Here is a 14,916-nt window from a genome sequence, read left to right on the forward strand (position 1 = left end):
ACTTTACATTCTAGTGAGAAGAAATAGCCAGTCCCCCAAATAATAAATAAATAAAGGAGAGAAATAGCTTAGGTGGTAAGTCTTAAGCAGAAAATTAAAATTGGGCGACATAACAGTAAGAGACTTGATGTCTATTTTAGATGCTGTGTTCAGGGAAGGCCTCTGATACAATGAATTTAAACTGAGATTCGAATGGCAAGGATGTAACCCTATAATCCTATGAATGTTGTGTGGGAGATCATTATAAGAAGCAAGCAGCTAGTATAAAATCTCTAAGTACGAAGGGTTTAGATGTTGAGGACTCCGTGAGAGCAGATTTCAAATCTGTGATCACAAATTCAAGCACAACTCTCTGCTGTTCTCCAGCAGCACGTTGTAAGTCATCAGGTGCAGCTACACCTTATAGAGACGAGGCCCAGAGTCTAGGCTTGGCTGGGGAAGTACAGCAGAGGGAGAAAGGATTCAGAAAGTTAAAAGGTTTGTGTATCATCCCGATGATTATCATGGGCCTTGAATGCTAAGCTTTAAAAAGAAAGAACTTAGAAGAAACTAAGTGAGAAAGTGGTAGGCTCAAGTGATGGAAGATCTCCACGAGTCGGAATTAAGTTTAGATTAATAGTGAGAAGCTCCCAGAGGCATGGGAGCATTTCTGTTAGTTATGATAAGTAACAGCTCTCAGTGGCACGTGCAAGGTCTTATTTATTAACAATACAGGTTCAGAAACAGCTTTTGGAAAGATAATAAGATCTCTTAGAAAACGGTGTCAGTTATGTTCTTTAGGCACTTCTTAACGTGGACAACCTTTATCCAAAGAATTTAATTATGTATCTTTGGGCAGTTTCTTTTAATTACAGGGACCAATGCTTCTCATTATATGAATGATGGACCTTCGATCTCCCAAATTCAATGTATTAAGAGTCCCTCAAACTTCACTAGGTAAAACTCTGGAAGTTACGCAAATCCCTTTGTGTTCAAATATGTGTGACTGAATAAGTGTGTTAACACCAGAGCCTGTCACAGGGTTGATGTTCCTGTACATGTCAGCCACATAGTCATTGTGAAATGCACGACTAGTCCGAGCCCTTAAACAGGAGCAATGCTCAAGGATGTTTAATTGTGGAAAACACGGGATAAAAAACAATGGTGGTTTCTTTTTATGTTTTTACTCTTTCCAAATAGTAAACTTTTTTTTTTCACAGAAGCAAGAACCACATATATTCTTCCTATCACTACAGTGAAGCCAACAGCACAGAGGTAGTTTACAGAGGCTGTGGGCCAGAGAAACTGCAGTCACAGCAAAAAGGGGGAAAAAAGGCAGCAAAGGGTGTGCCTCACGAGTAGAGAGGGAAACCCCTTCCGGGCAGTCAGTAACTAGCTGGAAGCATTTCTGCAAAACCCCTTTAGCAATATAACTCATACAAGGGCACTACCTAAAGGGAACTTTGAGGAAGTGAGGGGTTGAGATTTCTGAAAATAATAGAAACCCGATAAATGGAAATAACATCTTAGTGCAGGCTGCCATTAGCGGAGAAGTGTTTGCGACGCAAGAAAAGAGAATGAACAGAGTGTGGACCAGTCAAGGATGAAGAAGAGTTTAACTAGAAGCGTTGTCTAGCTTCTCTTGGATTTTTATCAGGATCTTACTTACCATGAAGGAATGGACAGGCTCATATCAGTATCAGAAACCCATCGAATGTTATTCAGAATCCATGGAGGTATATAATGATATGTAACTTTACCCTTCAGTCTTTTTGAACCAAACCTTTTTAATTTTTTAAAATGTGATGAAACTGAATAATCAGGTATTGTGATAGATTCCTGTAATTCATGTTACTTATTTAAGCTAAACTTGCATGTGTTAGTTTACTTTTTATCCGGAAATAATTATGTCATCTTGGTAGAAAGGGGACACTGTCCTGCTGAGATTGCATTCTAAGGGCTTTCCTGGAGTCAACAGTCTTTTTCTGATAACGTCGTCCTCACTGATGATGGCTTAGGCATTTAATAGAAAAGCACGGCGACACACTTTCTTTGGAGTTGTCAAAAAACACAGTGTGATAAGAAAATATTGAAACTCTCAAAGTTATAAATGAAATGTTATGTTTTTGAAATTTCTTTAACATGAATAAATGAGTTTATTTTATCTGGTAATTGCTCAAGCCAGCACCGTGTGTAGAGTTTACAAATACAGATTAACACAGGATGGATTGGGTAGAACTCTTTAGATACATGGGTGAATAAAAAAGTAAGTATGAGAGCGGCTGTCGCAGTCCCAAGCAGGTGCTGCGTTATGGCTGACTTGCAAAGTCCAGTAGGAAGATTGAAGAGGGCCTTGGGCCACCTGGAGGCAGGATCCTGTGCCTCTGACATGCACTGTGGGTGTGGAAACCATGTTCCAAAAGTAGGAGCAGTTTCCTGTGTGCAAGCATTTGACTCACTGCTTGCTGGTCCTCTGGCAGAGTAACTGAAGATCAGTGAAGAGATTGGTGGAGACGTGCAGAAACATGCGGAGGTGGTCCGTGCAGGTCTGAGGTTGGAGCGAGCTCTCTTGGTTACAGCCTGTCAGTGCCAGCCTCCCACAGGGAATACGCTTTCTGATTTGTTGGCTCCCATTTCAGAGCAGATCCAACAAGTGAAAACCTTTCGGGAGGAGAACCGAGGCTGCAAGTTGTTCAGGCACCTGTCAGCTGCCAGCGAAAGTATCCAGACCCTGGTTTGGGTGACTGTGGCTCAAAGCCTGGTCCTTATGTGAAAGAAACGAATGATACTGGCATGGCATGACATGGCATGAATGGTGCCATGTTTCATACACACCGAGTCCTCAAGGAGTAGGAAGCTGTGGATAAGAAGCATGTGGACTGGGTCAAAACTTCCTTGAGTATGTGGACAGAGCTGCAGGCTTACATAAAAGTTCTATACCACCAGCCTGGCCCAGAGCAAAACAGGGCCTGTGACACAAGAACTGAGTGAATGGATTGCCATCAGGACCCTCTGATGGATCGGGGCCTCCTCATCCTTCCCCGGACAGGCCCACCTCCTGCACCAATGCCTACTGGCTCAGGGTCGGGTGACTCTGCCTCATACTCGGCACTGTTTGTACAGATTAATCAGGGAGAGAGCATCACGCATGCCCTCAAATATGTGTCTGATGACAGGAAGACTCACAAGAGCCCTGCCCTGAAGGCTTAGAGTGGTCCGATACGAAGTGGCCCCAAACCATCGTCTGACCCTGAATCAGGCGTCAGCCCATCCCCAAACCAGCCACAAAAAAGGACCCAGACCTTCTTGGATTCGAGGGCAGGACGTGGAGAGTGGAGAACCAGGGGAATGTTTCCAGTCTGGCGGTTGATGACACAGAGCTGAAGCAGTAGGCTTACATGCTTACATGTATGTGTGTCAACACGGCATCGCGAACCAAGGGCAAAAGTAACTCCATTACACTGGATAACTGTAAGAAACTTGGTCTGGTGTTCGATGACGTGGTCACTGTGGAGATAATCGGTAGTAGGGATGTCAAAGTTCTGGTGATATGTAAAGTGCCAATCATTCCTTAACAAAACAGATGGCCGCCATGTTTACCTGAGCAAGAATTCTCTGGATAGTGACATGGTCACGCCAAATCTTCTGAGATCAATGTCTTCATTCTACAGAAGGCAGTGACTTTAATGGATTTCCCATTCCTGAGCAGTTCAAGACTCTGTGGAATGGGAAGAAGTTGGTGACCACAGTGACAGAAATGGCTGGATAAGCAAAGTGCCACTGGGTTCTTTGCCCTTTCCCCTCATACCACGGGAGAACTCTGTATCAAGATGGTTCTTTTCCGAATTTCCTCTACCTTTCTGCTTCTCTGCTTTGAGAAGCACAGCTACCTGCCTTCACGGAGACGTGCCTCCGGCTGAGCCGTGCGGGTGGAGAGTAGGTCAGCTGATCTGCAGGAAGGCATGGCTTTTCCCTGTCAGCTCCACCGCACCGCAGGCAAGTTCTTGAGGAACTGCAGACCCAGACTGGTGTGTTCTGGCTTTTAGCCTTGGGGGATTATTCCACCCACAGCAGTCTTCTGGGAAGAATGAAACCGTCCCCAGGAAATAACGACTCAGAAAGTTCGAGCAAGTTAATCTTTTCCTAACAATGAGCATGAAGGTAGCAGAAGCTGGGGTGATTCCAGCTGGATCTTCTAACCAAACTCATTTTTCACTCTCGACAAGTGAGGCAAGGCTTGAACTGGACCAAAGGCTGCAGTTCGGCCACCTAACATTCCAAGCAAAATCCTTTCCTATACGTTTCCTGTTACTCTGCATTCGATCCTGTTTCCGCCTGATGCTGAGATAGGCGGTTCTCCTGTACCAGCTGCTGTGGCACTGCCCTGCATACAGGCCTAGTAAAGGACTTCTGGACCCTTTCTTTCTCTGGGATCTGTGCCCAGCACCTTCCTACAGTAATGACTTTAAAAAAAAAATAAGAAAGGAAAAAAAATCACCGCAGCATTACAAGGAATCCAGCATTCCTTCCGACTCCCGTGCTAGGGACCTGCCATCCATCCTCACTGTCTCCTTTGCCCTGTCAGCTCAGTAGCTGTGGCTTCTGTCTGGGCACTTGAACAAAGGACTAAGATCTCCATGGCAAGCTGGTTTTAGGTCTTACGTAAGGATCTGGCACAGTGTTGTTAACGCAAATTTCAGTTTTTCCCTCTAGGACAAGCACATACCAAAATATGCAGCTTTTCTCGGTGGGACAAAAGATTGTCCTGTGACTCTACCTATTTCCGGAGGCCTGTAAAGATAAACATTTGTGTACTTAAAGTTATACAGAAAACAGAATAAAATTGATACCAAAAATGAAAGTAAATATTCCATTGATTAAGCAAGCATTTAAATACTAATTTAGCATTTACCATGTTCCAGGCGGTATTTAGGCAGTTGGAATAATTCAGCAAAGATCTCTCTGTGACACTGAAGTACACATGTGGGAAGATAGGTAATAAACAGTAATAGTAAATTCATACACTGCGTGTAAAGATTTTACATGTTCCTGGAGGTGAAGTAGGCAGTAGACTCTAACATTAAATAGGGTGATAAAAGGTGACCTCACTGAGTAGATAAAAAGTAGGGAATGTCTTGAGAAGCCAGGGGAGTTGGTCCTGCAGATATGTAGGTAAAAAATTCCACCTGAGTTAGCACCTAGTCCAAAATCCCTCAGTAGGAGAATGCCTACCATGTCCAAGGACTGTCAAGCATAAATGATAGGTGGAAAATAGACAGGGGGAGGGTAAGAATAGTGTAGGAAATGTAGAAGCCAAAGAACTTATAAGTATGACCCATGGACATGAACTATAGGGGGGAATGTGGGAGGGAGGGGGTGGGCAGGATGGAGTGGAGTGAGGGGGGGAATGGGGCAACTGTAACAGCATAATCAATAACTATATTTAAAGAGAGAGAGAGAGACAGACTCTGTAATGGAGGGCCAGGGATGGAGTTTGTAGAAAGAGATGGTCAGCAGTTGTAGACAGACAGATTGGTTGATAGATAATCGTGTTCTAGCCGTTAATCTATTTTCTTGAACTACTCTAGTGTATTCTTTCTTTTATGGTTCCATGGTAATGATATAAAAGACAGGTGACCAGACAGTTTGATGATTTAATTAACTTAGCATAACCAGGGAATAATTTTTCAGATGTTTCACAATGCCACAATCCACACATCGTATACTAAGCCTGTCATGTCTCTTTAAATTCGCAGTTGGACTGATGTTTATCACCAGGAGAAAATTCTAAAGCAATGCACCTTTTATTGACAATATTTAGGGTTATTTATTTTCTGAAACTGGGTCTTTAACTTTCTATTTAAGAATTAGATTAACAAAAAGAGGTTGTCAGAAATAATATTACATAAAGTCTTTTTTTTCTAGTTTATTTAGAAAATTACAGAGGTAGAAGAAGTGAGCCATAGAAGAAATGAGCTCAAGAAACAAATTATGGAAGCAAAAGAAAGGCTCTTGAAGTTTAGCAGAGAGAGAGAGAGAGAGAGAGAGAGTGAGTGCTTGGAGAGATAAAAAGGGAGGAGAGGTCGGGAGTGCTCCCTGCAGAGAGAGAGAGCAAGCCCCAGGGATAGATGGGGGAAGGCAAAGGCACAGGTATGTTCTTTAGAACCACTTACATAAAGTCTTAGTAGACTAAGTTCTATGTTGTTGATTAGTCTTATATGTGAAATGGATAGACGCCTTCATCACAAATGACCTCCCAGCTATGAACATTAGGAACAGTGGAAATACTCCAGTTTCAGGGTGAACTCCATTGTATTTAAGCTCATAAAATATGAGGACCTGAGTCCCTGGAGCAGAAGGAATTTAATTTATACAGTATGACAAGATGACAACTGCGAGAAAACTAGAGGCAGGGAAGTGTTACACTTGTTTAATATGTTAGTTAGCCTAAAGCAATGATAGCCACAAACTCTATGAAACCTTATTTGTGCCCACATACTTACATTAATTTTCTTTTAATTTCCGTATGCCCCAGGAAATATTTCAATTGAATTTTACTTTTTTTGTAAGACATCAAGAACTCTGCAATCCAATCTCATTTACTTTAACTTTTTTTTCCATAGTTACTTCCAAATCCTAAATGAATTTAAGAGCAAGAATTTATCTTGCATTTACTTCTCCAATATGTGGGTATAGAAATGACGTGAGCTAATGGGCTCGGTGAACTTCAATGTAATTCTGGTATTAGGCATTTTCATCTAGTGGGTTACTCAATCATTAATTTGTTAAACACTTATTTATCTAATTCATGTTACATACTCATCTCTATACACACAAAACAAAGTAATCGCTACTTTCGGAGGTGGTAGGTGTAGTGGCTGCAAAAGAAGCTGTGTGATCAGATATTCTGGATTCAATACTCTACTTCCTTTAGCTGTGTCTCCTAAAGCAAGTTAATGGACCTCTCCCTGCCTCAGTTACCCTGTGACAAAAATGGGAATCGCTAACAGCACCTGCCACATTGTGTAACTGTGAGGAATAAAAAAATAAGCCTCGTAAAGGACCTGTCATCTAGTAACAATTCAACAAATGTACACTATTTTTATTAGATTCATATGTGTACACTTAAAAGTATCCTGTGGTATAGGTATGATATTACTTAAGAAATGTGAGATGTTTTTTCATTTTTAAAATGTAAGATCTTTAGCAATGAAAAATGGTGAAATCTCTGAAAATAATGGCATATCTTAGTTTTTGAAAAGGGAGATGAAGAGCATTTTGAAGTTCCCGGTGAGTGGATCACAGATACCGTAGCACAGAGTTTCAGAGATGATTAGAATAAGTTTGAAAAAAACGTTTTATGTTTGATAAACTAAAATTTTCCAACAGGTACACTATAGATGTCTCTGTGACATTATTTCAACACAGTATAAAAAATATTTTCCAATATAATGACTATAAGAGAGATAAACAACTCACAAAAGTATTTAAACTATGTTTATTAACTTCAAAAGAAAACTGGAAATGATATGTAAGAGTGAATCCTTACAGTTTTTAAGCAGCTGTGAGAGTGTCTGAATTTCCAAGTCTATTCTCTAAACCTGTGTCTAGTCACAAATCTCATACTCACTTACAAAAACATCCTAAGTAGGGCTGAGGTTAGAAATCCATATATATAGCGAAAGATTTTTTATTAGCAATGTAATTGAAACTTAACACTGAATTTAAAGTGTGCAGCAAGCTGATAGATGAAAAAGTAGATATCCAAGTTAAGAAAATGAGAATTTAGGAACCGAATAAGGGTGGCAATAAGTGTAACAAACTGTGTTTAGACTCGGAATTTTTTTTAACTTCCTGAGTAGGTACCTCAGTCTGAGAAGCCATACAAGATAGAAAGGTGCGTAGCGAGATCCAGTCAGAGAACCGGTCTTCCTGTGTAAAATGCACAGATATTAGAATTTAAAGCTCTACAGGGATTATCCAGCACAATGCTCTATATCCTCCCACCCCCACATTATTTTCCTGACAGATACAGCAAAACTCAGAGTTCAGCACTGTCCTGAGCCTCCAAAAGTGTGCTTTTCTCCCCCAAATGATGCCCCTGTTTAAGCAGAAATGTAGTGGTAAGAAGAAGGGAGGCTAGAACTGTTTTACACACTTGTTATCCTTTTGGTCCCTGCACCGGAGCTGCAAAATAACCTTACAACAGCAAGAACTAAGGTAACACATCTTAATTTGCCTAAAGAAATCATTCAAAAACAGATAGAGTAGAACAATTAAAAGATCATTTTCATTTCAGCTCAGTGTGGGAAGACGTATTTGGTTTTAATGCATAATGCAATTATTGTAAGAATTGAATTAATCCAGGTAAAACACTTGGAGCAGTCCTTGACACATAAAGAACAACCAAAAAATAATAGCTACTTTCATAACTGTAGTAATAATGAGTCTTTAATTTGAATAATATCAGCAAAAGCAGCAACAACTTAAGGTACTACTAAAAATTAGTGCATACGGCCCTGGCCAAGTACCTCAGTGGGTTAGAGTGTCATTCCCACACACCAAAGTCGCAGGTTCAATCCCCTGTCAGGGCACATACAAGAATCAACCAATAAATGCACAAATAAGTGGAACAACAAATTGATGTTTCTGTCTCTCTAAAAAAAATCAATAAAAAATTAGTGTATATTGGTGTTAACTGTGAACAAGGCTCTCAGCTGTGTTTTACGTAGATTTTCTCATTTATTCCTACCGATCATCTCAGTGCCACAGCTAAGGAAGCTGGGGTATGAAATGGTTAAGGAAAACTCCAAAAGTTATACAGATTTTCAGACAATGATTTGTAACAGAACTACTGAAATACTTTGGTAAAAAAAGGTCGTCCTGGATTGCAAACCCACTGATCAGAGTTCGAGACCCAAATCTGCCCCTTGTAAATTAGGTTCCTTGCCGCCTGCCCCCACATCTGTCAAATTAAGAGGCTGGACTACAAATTATTTAAAGTTCCATCTAGTTCTTTCTTGTGCCTCCATATTTAAAGCTAAACATAAGAACTCCCACAGTTATTTGAGTACTTTAAAAATTAAATTTTTGGTTTTATCCAGTTAATGCAATGTCTATTCCATCTGTTCATTCTGTGACTTTCCATATTGGACAAGTAATTCAAGCAAATCTAGGGACATTGTGTACTGTATTTCTGACTTCTTGTTTACAAGGAAGCAGGGGAAATCCTTCTGACACGATAGCAACTTGGGAAGAGATCATAATCTTTATGGAGAGAAGATCTCCCCCGCCATGTATGCTTCAGAGTCAGAGACGCTCTCGCACCCCGGCCTGGTTACAGGCGTGTCTGCACAAGGCCTGCGTGCTGCCCTGCAAGAGGCCTACGCTAGGGAATTCACTTTTTTTTTCAGTTAATAGCTATTTCCCCTAAAACCTTACTAAACTATCTTAATTTAGCACACTGTAGAACATATGCTTTGGGGGATTGTTTTAACCTATAATTTATAGCATTTTTGTTTGGCCTTGTGTGCTTAATTTCAATCCACACAAGCCATTTATAATCTTTAGTGAGAAAATATGTATAGTAAAGGAAATACATTTTCCTCAACATATTTTAACCTGATTTTCTCAAGACTTGCTAGATCAATATTGTATTCTTAAGTATATCTATTTAAGAATAAAGAAGTGGGTTATATGACAGTTAAAATTTTATAACCCTTGTATTAATTTTACTAGTAAACCAGTATACATACATATTTATATATACATAAGTAATTTTTCTGTTTTTGTCTACCTCAAGCCTTTGAGAGTCAGGCTGTCTCAGTGAATATAATTAAAATAACCATTTTCTTTTGAATTATTTTAATATGTTTTAATGGCTATCACACCAAATATAAAAATGCCAAGTTTTTTTTCATTAAAAAATGTGGACATTGTGTCAATGGCCACACCACCCTGGCGCACCCGACCTCATCTAAAAATGTGAACATCGTGTGGTATATATGTAAGTGAACACTGAGAAGGGGTGGGGTCCTTTTGAGATTGATGATTGTTTTGAAAATATTTCTTGTCTAACTATTTTTGCTTATTAATTGGGGTGATGTTATGATCTGATCTTTCAAAGCAAGTTAACCAAGTTGCTATCAGTAAGAGTAAGCAAAAATCATGCCTGCTTTTGTTTCCTAGCAGGAGCTGGAAGTCGAAGCTGGCACTTTCCCCACTCAGACAACCTGACTTCCAACCAGAAGGCTTAGTCTTAATCTAGTGCTCAGAGTAATTTCTGCTATCAGCTAAGGGTTCATATCTCCTAGGTCATACCTCAATAACTCCTAGTGAATCTCAGTATATCCTAGATCGTTGACTTCCCCATTAAGATACACTCCTGCCTGGGGCCCTGTTAGCATAGGAAGAATCCCCTTATATCATTATTCTGTCCTCATATGGCTCCCAAATTCCTGCTGTCAAGATTCTCTGATTCAGTTTTTCAACCTCAAGAATGGTCTTTCAATAATTCAGTGCCCAAATTGTGACCAAGCTTTTTACATAGTTTATACAATATATTATATCTACCCTGGTAAGCTTATCCTTCAGCCCCTATTTCACCCAGGTGGGTATGCTTTTTGCTCAAAGTCCTGATACCCAGCTCTTCTTGATCACTGTTTCTTTGAAGAAGCATCATGTCTTATGCATGAGACCCATGTTACAAGTAATTTGTGTCCATAAGTACAAGACACATGAAACATTTTTACTGCTATGAATTTAAAGAATGCTGTGTAAGGATGAATGGGTTAACTTGGTATCCAGGCTCTTAAAATATTGGTTTAAGTTTTACTTTTGTTTTTATTAGCTCTGGTTATCAGAACACATAATTTAAAGTTTGTAAGCTTTACTTTTCTCCTTTGAAAAAATGTTTAAAATACTTTGACTTCTGCTTCTATTTATGAAGGAGTAGTGTCTAGACAACTTGCCCTCTGCTGTAATAATTAGAAAACTGGAAGAAAACATATTAAACAATTATCACATATTAAAATTAAAATAGACAAGAAAGTACATAATGCTTGAAAAAAGAGAAAGAGAGCCTTACAATACCTGGATTTTTGCCTGGAGATAATTTTTGGACCATGGCGCATGGAGGAACAGTCCACACAGAACATCGGGATCTTTAATTTTGTAGTTGAGGAAACAAAGACCTGCGTTGGGAAAGACCGAGGCAGCTAGAATTGTCGGGTAGATTACCAGAAATACACAGAGGGAATACACAGAGAAAGAGCTCTGATGTGTTTCCCTGAGAATTTTGTTTGAATGGCAATCTTGAGAGAGGGGGTTGTGGGGGGGGGTTGAGGGGAGATAGAGGGAGAGAGACACTTTGTTGTACCACAAGCACTTTCTACAATGGGCTTGATAAGAAAGAGATGAACTCTTCTTTCATTTAAATTAAGCATCGTGTTCCCTGGGGACTCTTCGTGTAGAAAGTAGTCATGATACAGAAAAGCAGAAAGTCCTTTTTCAGGAGATAGTATCCTGAATGTTTCCTAGATGATGGCCAGTGCTGCCAAGGGTGCTGCTGCTGTATCGTCCTTCCTTAGGTTTGGGCCCTGGTGTGCTGGAGCTGGCGCCGCAGAGTTGTAGCGCGCTAACACCACGTGGCCTATCCGCACTGCTCCAGTTTTAAACCGAGGCTTTTAGACTGTGATTTTCCCAAGGGGCAGGTAATCATTACTAAAACAAATACTTTATATTGTGCTTTTACTTATGGTCTTAAAATTTAGCAAGAAATGCTTATGCCAACTTTGAAAACTTATGTAGCTATAGATATTGACATATCTGTGAGATACTCATCTGTATTCAGCTCTTCTTTGTTAAATGAATTATTTTTTCCATTTTTTTTCACACCAGTCCTAATTATTAGTTAACTTCTTTGCCAGCGTTAATACATTCTGTTTTGTTTTTTTTTTTTTCCTTTCAGGGTTTGAACCTGAAAAGACTGGAGGCGGTGCAAGGAGGGAGAGAGGTAAGACAGTCTGAGGGAGAGGGAGAGGGAGGAAGAGAAAATGGTTCCAGTGTTTGCAGTGATGTGCTTGGTGAAGGTGACGTGGTGATGACGACGATGTCGGTGACGACGAGGATGATGATGATGTCGGTGGGAATGTGGTGAGAGGAATTTCGTGTGCATACGTGCCATTTATTCTGGCCAAAGCACATTTTACACATACTTATGTCAATGTGTCATTTGTGCTTGTTTCTCTGAAACTGAAGAAAATGCTTTTTCTCTGGTTAGGCGGCTCTTTCCATTCAAATGGACTTACAGCAGTCAGGCCCACTGGAGAGGGTGGGAAAAAACAGTGCATACAATACTGAAAATGATTCACTGAGAAGTTAGCAAAATTCTAACAGTGAAAACATTTCACGACATCTGGGACTCTTTACTGTCCTATCCGAGGCTGTGGTATTGCCACTGAGCTGTCATATGCTATTGATAGTGTGACGTTGTTCTGGTAAGACTAGTGATTTTAAAACTTTAATTATTGTTTATCCCAGATGCTTTATACAGAAGGGTAACTTTAAATAATACCAAACATAGTTCCATGTTGTACACATGATGTGTATTATTATTTTCTCTGTCTAATGTGCAGACTTAACATGATAAAAATTATTTTCTTGCTAAATGTATAAATGTTGTACTTTATTCTGTGATTTAGGCTATTGGAAGTAAGGGAATGGTAAAATATTTAATTCAGTAAATCAATATTTTCTTATTTCCAAAGAGATCATTTTAATTTTGGTAATATTTATATAATAATATTGGGGGTGAGGCAAATGTGAAGATACTTTGTCTTACAAAATGATAGAAGAAATCTTACTTTCCTCCCCATCTGGGACGTCTCTTTTGTAAAAACAGTTTTGTTCTGTATTAAATGTGTGGTGTTTAATTCTTCTTTTCTTGCTGTTAAAATTTCCAGCTGTGTGTTTTTCCAATATTTGGCATTTTAGTTTCTAGTAACTTGCCATTTATTATACTTCTCATAAGTGTCTAGTAAACTCTTCCCATATGTTAGCTATTTTCCATTCAGATGAATCTGTCCCTTTTGAGGGACATATAGGAGTTTGCTCATAATATTGGCAGAAGAGCTAAAGAAGATAAACCGTTAGATATTTTTCACATTGTAGGTGATGACCACATCCATATGTGGTCATCAGTGCAGCAGAATGGGAAAAAAATGACTTTTGTAAGGAAGACTTCAGAGCTATTTACAATTTTGTGAGGGTAACTCCTTTTGTTCAGACGTGACCAAAAAGGATCTACTTAGAGAGAAAACTTAATTCATCAGCTCCTAAGTGAAAGTTCACAGCCAAGCAGTACTGCCACAGTTTATCTCTGCTGCTTCAGTGCCTTTCGGGGTGTGCAGTCTAGGGCTTTCCGGCTTCTCGCTGCTGGGCTCTAGTCCAACAGCAACTGCATCCAGAGAAGGAAGACTTAAGACCATGTATCTATGTAATGGCATTACTACATGACAGCAATATTCTTTATTTGTTTTATTAAGGTTTTTTTAGTGTTTCATGATAATGTTAAAAGCCTAATGACTGGTTCTGATGGAAAAGTTTTAAATTTTATTCCTTATTTTTTCAATTCCTCTGATTTTATTTTTATTTTAAATGCATTTATGGTTAAGGAACACGCTGATAATGTGTTTTAAAATTTAAATATACTTTTTTCTTGAAACTATTTTATGGTTTGTGTGAAGGTCAAAATTTTAATAACCTAGTATTTAATATATACATCTGCATTGAGGGAAAACCTTGATTCAGGCCTTCTCTCTGAGGGTAGTTGAATAACTATGAAGGTGAGACCATTGAGCTGATGATAGCCCAGTAATGTTTTTCTCACTTGATGCACTCCGTTCATGAATAAAAACTAAATGTCAACTTTTAGAGTAAAAAAAAACACTTCCTCTCCAGGCAACACTGTGTTTCTTGGGCATATTTCTTCTCTATTTAACACTCACCTTAGTGATAAAGCCTACCAGTCCTATGGTGACAAATTATAGGGATGTATCAATCAGGAGACATATGCTGTAGAAAATGTTCTGCCTACGCTCAGTGGTACTGATCTATAAACAAAGAGCACGATTACTGTCGAGTTCCCTGATCTCTCTTGTTTAAGAGATGTGACATGCATCTCTATGATTTCTATTCGCTGTGTTGTTTTATATGCGTACATTACAAATACAGATACTATACCTCTGATTATGTTAAATTGAAATGTGTAGATTTAGGAAATTCTCACTCAAAACATTTTATTAGAATTTCTCATGCTACTGTTGTTGTGACTGATGACAATGTAATGACAATGATTACTCCGTAAGATGAATTAATTTGTCTTAGTTCAACTGACAGATATTCCCATCAGGTGGTGATGACTGTAGTACTAAGGGCCTTTTACCAAATATTTATAGGAAGGTTTAATAAGTGTCATTTAAATTGTTCTATGTACTTATCTGAGATAATGACAGCAGTTAAAGTATGCATGGAAAACTGAAGCAGTCCATTTTATGCTATTTAGCTAGGTTTTAAATACTATTAAAACATTAATTGCTAGTCAGGAAGGCCAGATTTGAGCACTATGTGCTGTATAAAAATACAAATTAAGAAGTGATTAGAAGTTACTTTTCTGAAGGAAATAGAGATGGTTAGCATCTAAATTGCTTGTATTATTGTGAAATTTTTGAAAATGTACATTAATTGTACTTAAAAATTTACATTAGTATTTTGGCATATTTCTACATGTGCACCACATATAAATTAAAAGGGTTGATCATAATAGTTAATCACAAGGTTGTGTAAAATGGAAAATTAGTGAAATGCTGTACAAAATGTGATCGACCAATATTTCTGTCTGATTATAAACGAATGTTTGGCCTACAGGGGGATTTGTAG

At 39.0% G+C, this 14,916-nt stretch overlaps 1 protein-coding gene and 1 pseudogene across 3 annotated transcripts in view; both read left to right on the forward strand.

Moving 5' to 3' along the window:
• CCSER1 (coiled-coil serine rich protein 1) overlaps nt 1–14,916 on the forward strand; it is a 1,227,777-nt gene that overhangs the window by 792,151 nt on the left and 420,710 nt on the right. For all 3 annotated transcript variants that reach the window (XM_045183762.3, XM_053923202.1, XM_053923200.2), the window contains exon 10: nt 11,948–11,992. In XM_045183762.3, the coding sequence (XP_045039697.2) occupies nt 11,948–11,992 (45 nt within the window). The remainder of the gene's footprint in view (nt 1–11,947; nt 11,993–14,916) is intronic.
• LOC112317820 (adenylyl cyclase-associated protein 1 pseudogene) lies at nt 2,291–3,748 on the forward strand (annotated as a pseudogene).

The sequence above is a fragment of the Desmodus rotundus genome, chromosome 4 (assembly GCF_022682495.2).
Source record: "Desmodus rotundus isolate HL8 chromosome 4, HLdesRot8A.1, whole genome shotgun sequence".
Taxonomy (NCBI): domain Eukaryota; kingdom Metazoa; phylum Chordata; class Mammalia; order Chiroptera; family Phyllostomidae; genus Desmodus; species Desmodus rotundus.